At 27.3% G+C, this 12,473-nt stretch overlaps 1 protein-coding gene across 1 annotated transcript; it reads right to left on the reverse strand.

Moving 5' to 3' along the window:
• Nucleotides 1–10,267: 10,267 nt before the first annotated feature.
• LOC101219427 (auxin-induced protein 22D) lies at nt 10,268–11,834 on the reverse strand. The gene is made up of 4 exons (XM_004146911.3): nt 11,506–11,834; nt 10,935–11,140; nt 10,751–10,850; nt 10,268–10,626 (listed from the first exon to the last, which is right to left on the reverse strand). Exons 1-4 carry the CDS (start codon nt 11,715–11,717, stop codon nt 10,554–10,556), a joined length of 591 nt encoding a protein of 196 aa, XP_004146959.1. The 5' UTR covers nt 11,718–11,834; the 3' UTR covers nt 10,268–10,553.
• Nucleotides 11,835–12,473: the final 639 nt, after the last annotated feature.

The following is a 12,473-nucleotide window of genomic DNA, read 5'->3' on the forward strand; positions in this document are numbered from 1 at the left end:
TCAAAAGAAACAATAAGCAAGCATTATGATTAAATTCAAATAAGATTATTAAACACGAAAGACTAAAATTAAACAAACTTGAAAGTATATATACCATGAGATCATAAAAACTATTTATCATATGATTAATTTTATCTAACTATATATGAACCAAAACTCTAACTTATTTCAAATTATAAGAAAGAAATGTTTAACTAAACCAAACTATGTTTGAAAAGTTACAATATAAGGAAGGGTATGAAAGTTTTAAGTTGGGTATTAAAGGTGCATGAAGAATCCATGGAGAAATGAAAATAGAATGGTGGAGTAAAACTAGTCAGTTAAATTATTAGAAAGGGTGAATTTTAGTAATACATTACAAAGCTATTTGTCATATATTGCAGAACCCCAAACAAATGAAACAAGTAGGTTAGTTAAAAACCCTAAAGAATACAAAGAATGGGTATAGTGGGTGTTTGTTTAGAATAAAATAGGGTATAGTTTAATGTAATTGTATATAAAATAGTAATGGGCAAAGAATTGTGAGTAGTTGGTGGGGGGGAAGAGGATCCCACAATGGGAAGAGAAGAAAGGGCATATCATGTGCATTATTAGAGTTTCAAAGTGGGAACCACTTAATGGGCATGTGAAGTTGTAGGGTTTTTGTCACCAATGTCTCAAACCCTATCCCATGTGCATTGGTGCAGGGTATCCCACTGGCCCCTCCCCTCCTCTTTTTTCTTTTCTTTAAATTCCCCTATCAACTTAAATTTTTCATCAATAATATTAATACCCTATTTTCAAAAATATATATCAAATCAACAAGAAATTACAAAAAGAAAAAGAAGTGATATATATAACTCATTATACCTTCCCTTTTCCCTCTCTTTTATCCATTCTACCATCCTTCCTGTTGCAATCTTTTTTCTTCACATCTCGAGTCTAACCATCTACGAGTCGTATACTATAATATATTGTTACGTTTTGGATATATATTAAAAGTAGAAAATTTTGAGTTTTCTTTTACGTTGTTTCTTTATATCATTTGTTTGTGTTTTGAATCTTAGGTTAATATTTGTACTCGTTTCTATGTGCTTTGAATCTTGAATTTATATTTGAAACATTATGTTTTCTCTCCATTCGTTTTACATTAATAGTCCATGTGCTAGTTAGATCTCGAATAGTATGCTAAACTCTTGAGCCAACACGTGAATGGAGTAATATTATTTTGATTTAACGTATATTTTGGTAAGATTGAAAGTTGAAATGACGTTTAAAATTAAATTAGGCATGGAATTGTTGATTAATTGAAATGTGATTGACATCGTTAGGTAATTATCAAGCAAATCACATCAAATATATAAGTCATGTAACGATTTAAATATAGTTAAGTGTAAGTGAGTTGTTAAATATATATCAACTAAAACCGACATTTTAAACGACACCATAGAAGAAAAAAAACATATTTTTTCAATATAAAAAAATATATATTGTGAGGTAAATTATTGATGGTAGCCAAATTGTGTTGCCTTCTTCCTAAGATAGCATATAATATATTTATAATTAAACAAAATTTGAGGAGGTTGTTCATATTGGCCCAAAGATTAAGTTAAGAACATTATGAACCTTGTTTGGCAGACAAAGGAGTTGGTCGGTTCTCATAAGCTTAGAGATATCAATTCAAATAATTATTATGATCAGTATTATGATAATAATTATAATTACAATTTTATTATTATTAGAATTATTATTTTTGTTATTATTATATCAAACCTAAGTTGAAACTTTTAATAATGAGCATTTAATGGTCAAAATTTTTTTTTATGGTGTCAACTGTCAATTATGATAATATAAGTATATATATATCTTTATGAGCCAATGATCATGTTCGCTTTTAATTGATCCCTCACTTCTTTTAAGAGTAACATTTTAATAATAATTATAGTCTTATCACACCTATGTATATGCATGCATTTCTATTATTTTCTAATTATTATTTCTTATATTTCACACATTTTTAGGCTTATTTTAAACTTTTACTTCCATTTTAAAATATAGTAAAATGTAATTACTTTTAAGTGGAGGTATTAAAATATTTCTAACAATTTTATTATTTAAAACAATTATGATTATTCATTCAATAACTAAACTATGGGACGAGTCGATTGTTTTTTTTTAAATAATTATATAAACATGAACATATATATGAAAAAAAGTAAAAATAGAATTTAGATTTTGTATCTCATTATACTTGAAATATAAAAAAGTAATTATATAAACATGAACATATATATATATGAGAAAAGATAAAAATAGAATTTAGATATTGTATCTCATTACACTTGAAATTTTAAGCAAAAGATTGGGTAGAATAAAAAAGAAACAACAAATTTTGATTTCACTGTATTTCAAATTTTAAGTAACAAAATTGGTTTTTATTGATAAGTTAATTTTTAAATTTAACAAAAATTAGACTATTATATTTATTTAATATTCTATTTTGTACATTGTAAATAAACATATTTTTGCTCTATTTTTAAACATGTTTAGAAGTTTTGCCATTTAAAATAAACTTTTGTCATTATATTTCAATTTTTAACAAAATAATTGGTAAAATAAAAAAGAAATTAACTATATTATTAATTATACATATTATCCAGTAGTACATGAACAAGTATTTTATGTAGACATTCATGTATTTAGTTTTTTGAGGTGTGGATTAAATATAATTAATGTTAGTTCATGCATGTATATGAAGTTCAATGTGGTTTGTTATAATTACAAGTACTTTTAGTACATTGATCTTTTGACATATATGTGTGTGTGTGTATATATTAGACAGATATGGTGCATTATGGAAAAAGAAAAACAGATCAGCTTTGAAAGAAAAATGATGGACCAAGTTTGTATTTTCTCAAATATCAATCATAAATTTGATGTATATATTTTCAACTTTGCTATAGAAAAGTAAATAAACTATTGTTTTAAAGAACTGATGAGAGAGTTGAGATTTTAGAGGTTGAATCCTATTTAAGGAGGTTGAACCAATTAGTGTTAAACCAACTATGTTTCGGAAGCTAGTAAAGAGCCTTACAAAAGATAATCTACTAATACTTAATACTTAAAGAGTCAAACGATTACGACGTAATAACATTTATAGTGACACACGTAGAGCCTAACTCACCCTTAAGACGATGGAGAACTACTTCTCGAAGTGGCGAAGTCTTAGGTACTCCTCTAAGATAGAAGTTGTCTTAGCTCTTCTTGATATTGTACTCTTCTTCAATTACAACAATTTAGCACAACAAATTATAGCGAGCAACTGTGCAGTCAATGTATACACAGTTTAGTCTTGATCATAAAAACACAATACCAACAAACAAGATAAACAAAAGTCACAATCCTAAATAACCACAACTTTCTCCTTTATAAATAACGGCTAAGAAGGAAACACTACTCACATTTGAAATTAACATCCTTGAACAAAGAAAATTTTCGAAAGAGAAAAGATAATAACGTAAAAATTTTCAAATAAGGAAAGACACACAACCTTTAAAACAACTTCAAAATCACTACAATATCATCAAATGCAAGCCTAAATAAACATAGAACAAATTAACAAAGCTCTAACAAAAACTTACATCTAGAGGTTTTTCCATTTTTTTTCTTTTTTCAAGAGACAATAAGTGGGCCTTCTGATACATTGAGAAAAAGATTGGTGACACCGACAATGAAGATATTAATTTTGGATAATTTGAATGTGAGATTTATTTATTTATTTATTTATTTTAATTTTCATAGGAAGGTTGCAATAAATGAATAACTTTAAACCATTATTTTTCATCTCCAACCTATACCCATTATACTTTTTATTCAAGCCAAACAAAAAAGATTGACTTGCTACCAAAAGAAGTACCAATCTAATATTAGCAATAAAGATTGATTGTAAGATATATTTGAATCAACTATAAAGACTCTTTCAAATTATTAGAAAATATAAGAATTAAATTAAACTCAAACTCAAAAACTATATAATGACAAAATTTAAAGTTTTTAAGATGATAGGAATGGAATTAAATCAAAAATCAAAATTAAAAACAAAAGGATGTGAATATCCAAAATTTGAGAGAGAAAAACGAAAAAGATGGATCGGGGGGGAGGTGTTATGTGTTATGTTAATTGGGCCGAAATGTCTAAAAGTCCAAAAACTTGAACACGCACGTGCGGGATGAGGGCCCTATAAGTCAAAGTCCATCATGTTTCATGTCACACGTGTGTCCCAAGAATTGATGGCATCTTTCAATTTCTTGCATTAATTACTACCCCTTTTGATTAATTCAATATTCTTGCTTTCCAATTTTGAATTTTTTTTTGGACCCACCCATTATGGTGAAAATAAGCTCACAACAAACTCAAAATATCTCCTCCAACCTGCATACTAAACGTAATTAACTTTCGAGTTTTACGACTAAGTTATAAAAAATAAAAATAGATCTTGTTGATGTAGATACTAATTTTTAATTCTTTTAAAGTTTACTTAACCGTATTTTTGTATATTGAATATTAATCTAATCTAGATGTGATTTCGATTCATTCATATCTCTCCCTAAATTAAAAGCGTTACAATTAATTATATATGTTTTGATATGAATTCAAATTTTATGCTAAAACCCTAAACTAATTTTGTAACAAGTTAAACCATGAGCTTTCATAAGTGTATGAATTAAACATTTGATCGTGTTTTCGTTGGACTAAACATCATGGGAGACTTGTAATTTTACTAATCAAATCCACTAAATTTACAAAACCGAATCGATTTAGATTCTCAATTAAGATTTATTTAAAAATTGTCCATTCAAATTATAATCGATAAATGAAATAGTCTACCCACGCCTAAAATTGATACATTGATAATTTTCAAATATAATCCTACTAAAGTTTCTAAACAAATTCACTGATAAAAATTATAATCCTAATTGAAAAAATTTAAATGTCACACTATATTGTTCGACTTAAATCTGAAAAATATGTAAATTGATATATTAAATTATGGAAGTTAAAAGCTTAATAAATTGATGTGCTTATAAATACAAATTCAGAATTTAAATTCTTTAATTTAATAGATAAATTAGTGTACAACCCCAGTCATATATTTCATAAAAGTAAAATTTGAATATGTGATATTTAGTAGTGGTGAAGTTAAAGTAATGAGAGCACTTGGTTGGTTGAAACATACATGAGAGATTTTATTTTCCAACTAAAGAAATAATTAGCCCAAGGTTCAATGCATGCAACACATTAAAGTAGATTTTCTTTTTCTTTTTTTTTCTTTTTGAGGCACATTAAAGTAGTTTTCCAAAGGGATTATTGGCCATTTGATTCTTCATTCTACCAAACTTTAAAGTAATAATTGATCATTTTTATTATAAATAAAATATTAAAATATAGGTATAATATAGATGTTCAAGTATCACGAAATGACATTCTCTCCGATCACTCAATGCATGTGTCTACGATTCATGCTGTCTTATAATAGACGTTTGAAATAATGACTAACTAAGGCTAATTCTGATAACAAATGTTTACTGTAAATACTATTTAAAAAACATTAGAGACTCTTCATTTGCTATAGTATTTATTATTTTCTACCATTTTTACTCCTTTATATTCTATTATTTTTTAAAATTCTCAACTACAATTAATAACTCTTTATTTCTCAAACGAAAATATTTTACACCTTAAACACATACTATTATAATCCAAACTAAAATAATACACATCACAAATACAAACTATAATTAATTTCTTGTCTCAAATGCCTCCTTAGTATCTATACAATGTCACTATCCTACTTGTCAAATTGTATATAAATAATAATATTAGGTCAATTTTGGATACAGATGCATGTTGAGAAATTAATGAGAATTTTGGTGAAATTTTGGAGGAAGATCATACATAGCACATTTAAATTTCTATAATTTCATATATCTCTTTTGTTATTTTATAATTTTATAATATTGTTTATGTTATAATATATTATATTACCTCGATTTTTGTGTCTTCACGTACTTCATTTTATTTTGCTTTGAGTTTAAATAGATTTTTAAAATTTTGTATAACTTGTTCGTAAATATTTTTACATGCATATTTTCATCAATATTCACAATCTAACCTTTTAAACTTTTGACAGGAAGAATATCAAACATCATTGGTGCTTGAGAATCAAAATGATCGATATTTCAAATTTTAATACCGTCGTATCCGACATGAAAAGTATAGAAAAAAATGACGGCTCTCGAAAATCAAAATAAAATAAAATAGTAATTAATACGATCTTATATTTTAGAGGTTTGAAGATTCGGTTATGGTTGTACGTAAGAATTTAATATTCGACAACTAAAGCTTTTGTGTGGGGAAGAATTGGAGAAGAGTGAAGAAGGGGAATTAAAAGCTAGTGGACCAAACATTGTCTTTTGAATGAGTTGGGAGAGATGGCAAATAATTGATTTGTTAAGCAATAAATAATTGTGAAGTAATGTTGGAGTGTGACATTTTCTTGCATATCTCCAACGTTTTCTCTTCTCCCTCTAATTCTTATCCTTCTCTTCAAAGAGAGCTGTCTTTGTTTGGTGTATATCCTTTGCTCGTGGACTTGTTTCCTTTCACATCAAAAAATCACAAACCTAATCTCTTTGGGGCTTGTCCCACATTTTTTTTGTCTATGATGTATATGGTATGTTATAAAAGTGCTTTTGGTTTAATCCTACAGTGCTCTAACTTTTAACTCAACGAAACAATGGTATATAGAACGAATCAAGTTTGAATATGGTCATTCTTCGTGAAGTGCTTTTGAAATATGGTTGTTGCATTACTTACAAACCATAGTTCATTCAATAGAATATAGAAGAAGTGAATGATAATTAAAGTGAAGAAGTATCGAAAGTAAATTATTAAACACATATCTTGATTAAGTGAAAGAGTTAATTTATATCTATGCATGTATATTGATTAGACAATTAGAGAGAAACATATAGATCATAATAAGTGAGGAGAGACAGGTTAACAAGGAAAAAAGGTACAAGAAGATAGATAATCTAATAACTAATAACGATAAAGTAGTGTTTAAGCATTTCTTTTTTTCTTTTGAAATTTATAGGGTTTGAGATTCGAATACTTGAAACCAATTTTGATCCAGTATGTACATACTTTTCATACATCGATGAGCAAAGATAATTAAGCGTTCATGGTTCGATTATTTTATTGAAATGAATTTGATTGGTTTATCAACATTTTCTCTATTTCATATATTAAATAGATATGATATTCGTGTATAGAAATATAATGTCCAAACCTAGCATTTAATAAAAAAAATAGGTAAGCTAGCGACATAAACAACCTTCTAATCATTTATCTGGAAGGCACAGAACTATATACGGTAAGAGATTTTGATGAAAATCAAAATCAAGTCGGTCTAATTAGTTGATATATTAACATAATACAACTCATATTCACTACACACGATTTGATGTTAGAATTTAGTTTCATGTAAATGAAAACAAAGACAAGGAAAAGACTAACTTTTGGTGGCACTAACGTCTACTAGAGCCAAACCATCACCTAGCTAGTTTGAAATTATGGGATGTTAATTGAGATGTGATACAAACCCTAAATGTATATAGTAATTGGTTGTATACATTGAAGGTTATTACTCATGGACTACACTATATCATGTAACGTAGTTAAGATAATGTTCTTGATCACGAAGCAAAGCAAAAAGTTTTTGATTCTCCATTTTAATTATGTTATTATCTCACGTTCTGGTTCGTAAACCTTAACTATTATTGTAATACACAAACGTTATTACACATTCTTTTACTGTTTTTGTTTTCCTTCTGAAATGGATCTCTTTGGACATGTTTTATGAATGATAAAATAAAAGGGGTAATATAGAAAGCTTCTAACAAATGCTAGCCTATGAACTTCGATAATGTTATATATTTTTTGTTTATAGTCTTCAAAAACGCGTTTTAAAATTAAATTTCACTCTATAAATTGGCTAATGAGACCTACCTTGTGAAAACTATAATTTGACCTCAATGTAATGTTGTCTTCGTTACAAATCAAACATCAACCGAAGATTGGTATTTTGATTATGGTTGCTCAAGACATATGACTGACAATCGCTCATATTTTTCAGAATTAAAAAAATGTTATTCAAGGCATGTAATTTTTTGTGATGGAGCAAAAGGAAGAATTTTGACAAAAGAAAATATAATAATACAAATCTTTCCAGACTTAATGATGTCAGACATGTAGAAGGACTTACTGCAAATTTAATCAGTATTAGCCAACTGTGTGACCAAGGTTATACAGTAAATTTCTGCAAAAAATGATGTATTGTGATAGATAAGAACAATATTGTTTTTATGAAAGGAATTCGTCAAATTGATAACTGTTATCATTGAAAATCCAATTTTCGTCAAATTTTCCTCTTTAAATTCGGCAAAGATGGTGTGTGCATTACTAGATTTAAGAATTATTCTCTTTTTTACAAAAAGGAGGATTTTGTATGATATTTTTGTCAAAAATAAATAATAACGTTCTTTTTCTTAATATTAATGTGATTATTTAAAATAAAGGATATTACTCAATATAGGAATATTATTTAAAGATAAAATATTTTTCTTCATAATATGAATCTTTTTATCTATATCTTTGCATAAAGAAGTTAAATAAGATATATTATTGTGATATTTAAATAGCTAAGCTATATGCTTAGTTTGACGTGCACATTGATGAAAATTTTATTTTAGAGAAGTTCTCTCTTGAAGATTTATTATTTGGGAAGGTAGTCAAATTGTCTTCTTTTTTAAGATGGATTACTGAAGTTCTGCAAATGGTATTTGTGTTATACATGTTGATAAAAAATATGAAAGAAGACTGAAATAATTGAACCGCGGTCAATGAATTAAAGGGGGAGCCTGAGTTTAATTATCTTCAACTATGTATCCCAAGTATGTTTTTCTTTAGATAATTATACATAGAACATAATTATAAAACTTACAAGCTTATTAGAAACAAAATTGAAAATTCAATTTTCCTATTAATTAACCACAAAATTTAATTTTATATCAAATTTGATTTGTTAGTTTTTAATATATATACTATATATGTTAAATATGTGAGGAAGCCCATTTGATACAATTCTTTCTATTGCTTATATTAATCTATTTGACACTAATTCTATACGTTTAAGGGAGTCCACAAAGAAACATGCATGATGTTGAAAGAGATTAAGCTTCTAATCTAACTATCAAATAATTATTATATTAAATAAGGTTAAACTACTCAAGCTTATAAGTTTATGGGTCGGAGGTGCATGCCAGCTTTTAAAATAATTACTATTGACAATAATAACTAAGATTCAAGAAAAAATTAAGAAATGATATTGTAATATGAAGTTAATTTACTTAATATAATAATATATATACCATACATTAAAATAAATATAGACTAAAATAAGAAAAGTTAGGGTAAATAACCAAACTTTTTAAAATATTTACACAGTATACTAAAATTTGAAATCATGTTTTAATAAACATGATTAGACTCCAATCATCACTTAATCATGTCAATTTGGTATTTAATGAAGTATTTAGGTTAGTTAATTTTTTACATTTTTTATTATAAGATATTTGATTTTTTATAGATACTAATAAACTTGTATTAGGTGTTATTGATAAAATCTAAAAAAATTACTAGGTTTGTTATTTACCATAGTTATTTGTTTTAAGCAAAATCTACAAATGGGAGAAGAAAATTATTTTGTGAGAAAATGAACAGTAAACGTAATATATCTTACTAATTTAATTAAAAGAAATGAACCAAAATTAAGGAAAAATAAGAGAATTGTTGATGCTCAGAAAAATTGAAATGGTTGGAAAGAGGGAGAGATAGAAGGGACATGTAATCAAGAAAAAGAAAACAATTGAAAATGATAATGGATTGTGATAAAAGAAAAGGAATCTAATTACTATTGAAAGAAAAGGAAGGAGAGATAATGGGAGAGAGGAAAAATCAATATTTTTTTTAATAAAAATGTCATGATTTAGGTTCATAGTGCAAAGGTGATGTATTGCGATCTCATAATCTAAGGTTAAAACATAGATAAAACACTAATTAAATTTTAGTTTAATTTTGTATAGTGAATTAAGAGATGTATGTGAAACATATGAGATACGTGTATCCATCTAAGTTTTTTCTTATATATATATATACGCATAAGTCGTTTATTGTCAATCATTTCAATTATAAACATCTCAAAAGTATAGAATTGTGTATAATATTGTCAATAATTTGTATATGGGGTATGGATAACCCCTCTATACAGTTTGGGAGATCTAAATTATTTCTTTTACAAACAATAATCAAATCAAAATCTAAAAAACAACAATCTCTTTTCGTTTTTTTTACATCCTCTTTTGGATTTTTTTTTTCTTTTCCCTTTTCCTTTCTTCCTCCTGTTAGCCCTTGATCAGCTGCTGCCATGGCTGTTCTCTGTTTAAAAATAAATTTTATAAACATCCCAACCCTCTTGCTTCTGATCCTTTCATGATTCTCAATCTTTTGCAAGAAGAGATGAACATTCTGCACATTTTTAATTTTGAAATTTCCAGATTAGAATTAATCTCCTTATTTTGTTTATATAATAATTAATAATCTTGAAGAAAATTAGATATATATATATATGTGTGTGTATATCAACACTTACTCCCATGGGACGTCTCCGACGAGCATCCAATCACCATCTTTGTCTTCGTAAGTTGGAACATAATCAGATCCATTGAAACCTTCTCTTTCTGAGTAACCACCTAAACAGATCCAACGGTTATTCATTAGTTAAATTACTACTAAACTCAAAAGCTTTCATTTTATTTATTGACTTATTTTCTTACCTAGATTGAATTTGAACATGTTCTCCAAGGCCTTTACGAGGTCCGTGTAACTTTTGTAGACGGTTAAATCAATCTTCCTTAGGTATGGAGCTCCGTCCATGCTTACTTTCACGTACCCTCCACTTGAACTTTCTATCTCGCTCTTCTTTACAGCCAAACAATTCTTTCGGTATGATCGAACAGGTGGCCATCCAACAACTTGTGCCCTACAAATATTAAAAAAACTTAACATTATTAGTTTGATAGATTCTTTTTTAACATTCTCAACTAGTTGATAGATTCGAATATTAGATCTCTTAGATGAAGAATATATACGCAGCTTGTTGATGATCTCTTATTAAAAAGATGAGTAGAACCATCATATAATTTTTGTAAGATAATAAATCATTATAAAGTTAACTTGTTTTTAATTTTGATCTCATGTTATCTAATATAATATTGGAGCTTTATATATATATATATATATATAGTCCAATCACTATGTGATCCAATTTTCTCACTACGTCCGTACCCTAGCTAAATCTTAAATAAACTTGAAACACAATAATCAATTAAATTCTTTTTTTCTTACTTGGATGGAGGAGGTTGGGAGGTTTGATCGATGTGATTCCCAACGTCAGAAACGCTGCTGTTATTTTCCTTATCGATCTCTGAAAAGGGTCTCTTGTTCGACTTTGATTCGGTGCGACGATTGGTGTCGTCGGAGCCGGGGAGGCCAAGGCGGAGCTCGGTGGCTTGGAAGTTGAGATCTGGGTGATCAGAAGAAGCTGCCAGTTTGGCCATTAGATTTGTAAACTAAAATTGGAAAGGGTATGAAGAATTTGAGTAAACGATAAAAATGATAATGTGGAAAGGTTTTTCTTTCTTTCTTTCGTGTTTGTGAAAGCTTGTAATGAAAGAGAGAATATATATAATGGGAAGAACCACATTTCTGGAACACGCACGGTATGGTCTGCATGAACTCCACCATCGCTTATTTGACACGTGTCCCCTCTTTCATTTATTATTTTCCTATCCATTGTATTTAATTTTTTTGTTTAATTATATGAAATTTTGTAATGAAAAAAAAATCTTATTATCATTATATTTCAATCTCTCTACTTTGTTTATAAAAATTTGTTGATGAGTACATTTTAATTCAAAATAAATTTATAAAGAGTGTGACAAACGTACATCTAGAACATATTGAAAGATAAATTTATCACTAGACTAACTAGTAAATTTTGATATTGCCTATTAATTTTGGTTTCATTTCTCTTCAATAAATTCATATTTATTGTTTATTTATTGATTTTATAAAAGGATATATATTTTATTATTTAATAGTATTTTTTTCTAACTTTTGAAAGTATTCCTATATTATCTTTCTTTCGCTTGAAAATATATTTATTAAATTAAATAAATATTAAGTAGAAGAAGTAAAATGAATACATAAATAGAGCGTTGTTAACATTTCTGTAAATTCTATTTCATTAAGTAAACTATTTCTCTAAATCTTACCCTTTTTTTATGAGTGCTGTAAATGACGTGGAGAGGAGA

This window comes from Cucumis sativus, chromosome 7, assembly GCF_000004075.3.
Source record: "Cucumis sativus cultivar 9930 chromosome 7, Cucumber_9930_V3, whole genome shotgun sequence".
In the NCBI taxonomy this organism is placed as follows: Eukaryota; Viridiplantae; Streptophyta; class Magnoliopsida; order Cucurbitales; family Cucurbitaceae; genus Cucumis; species Cucumis sativus.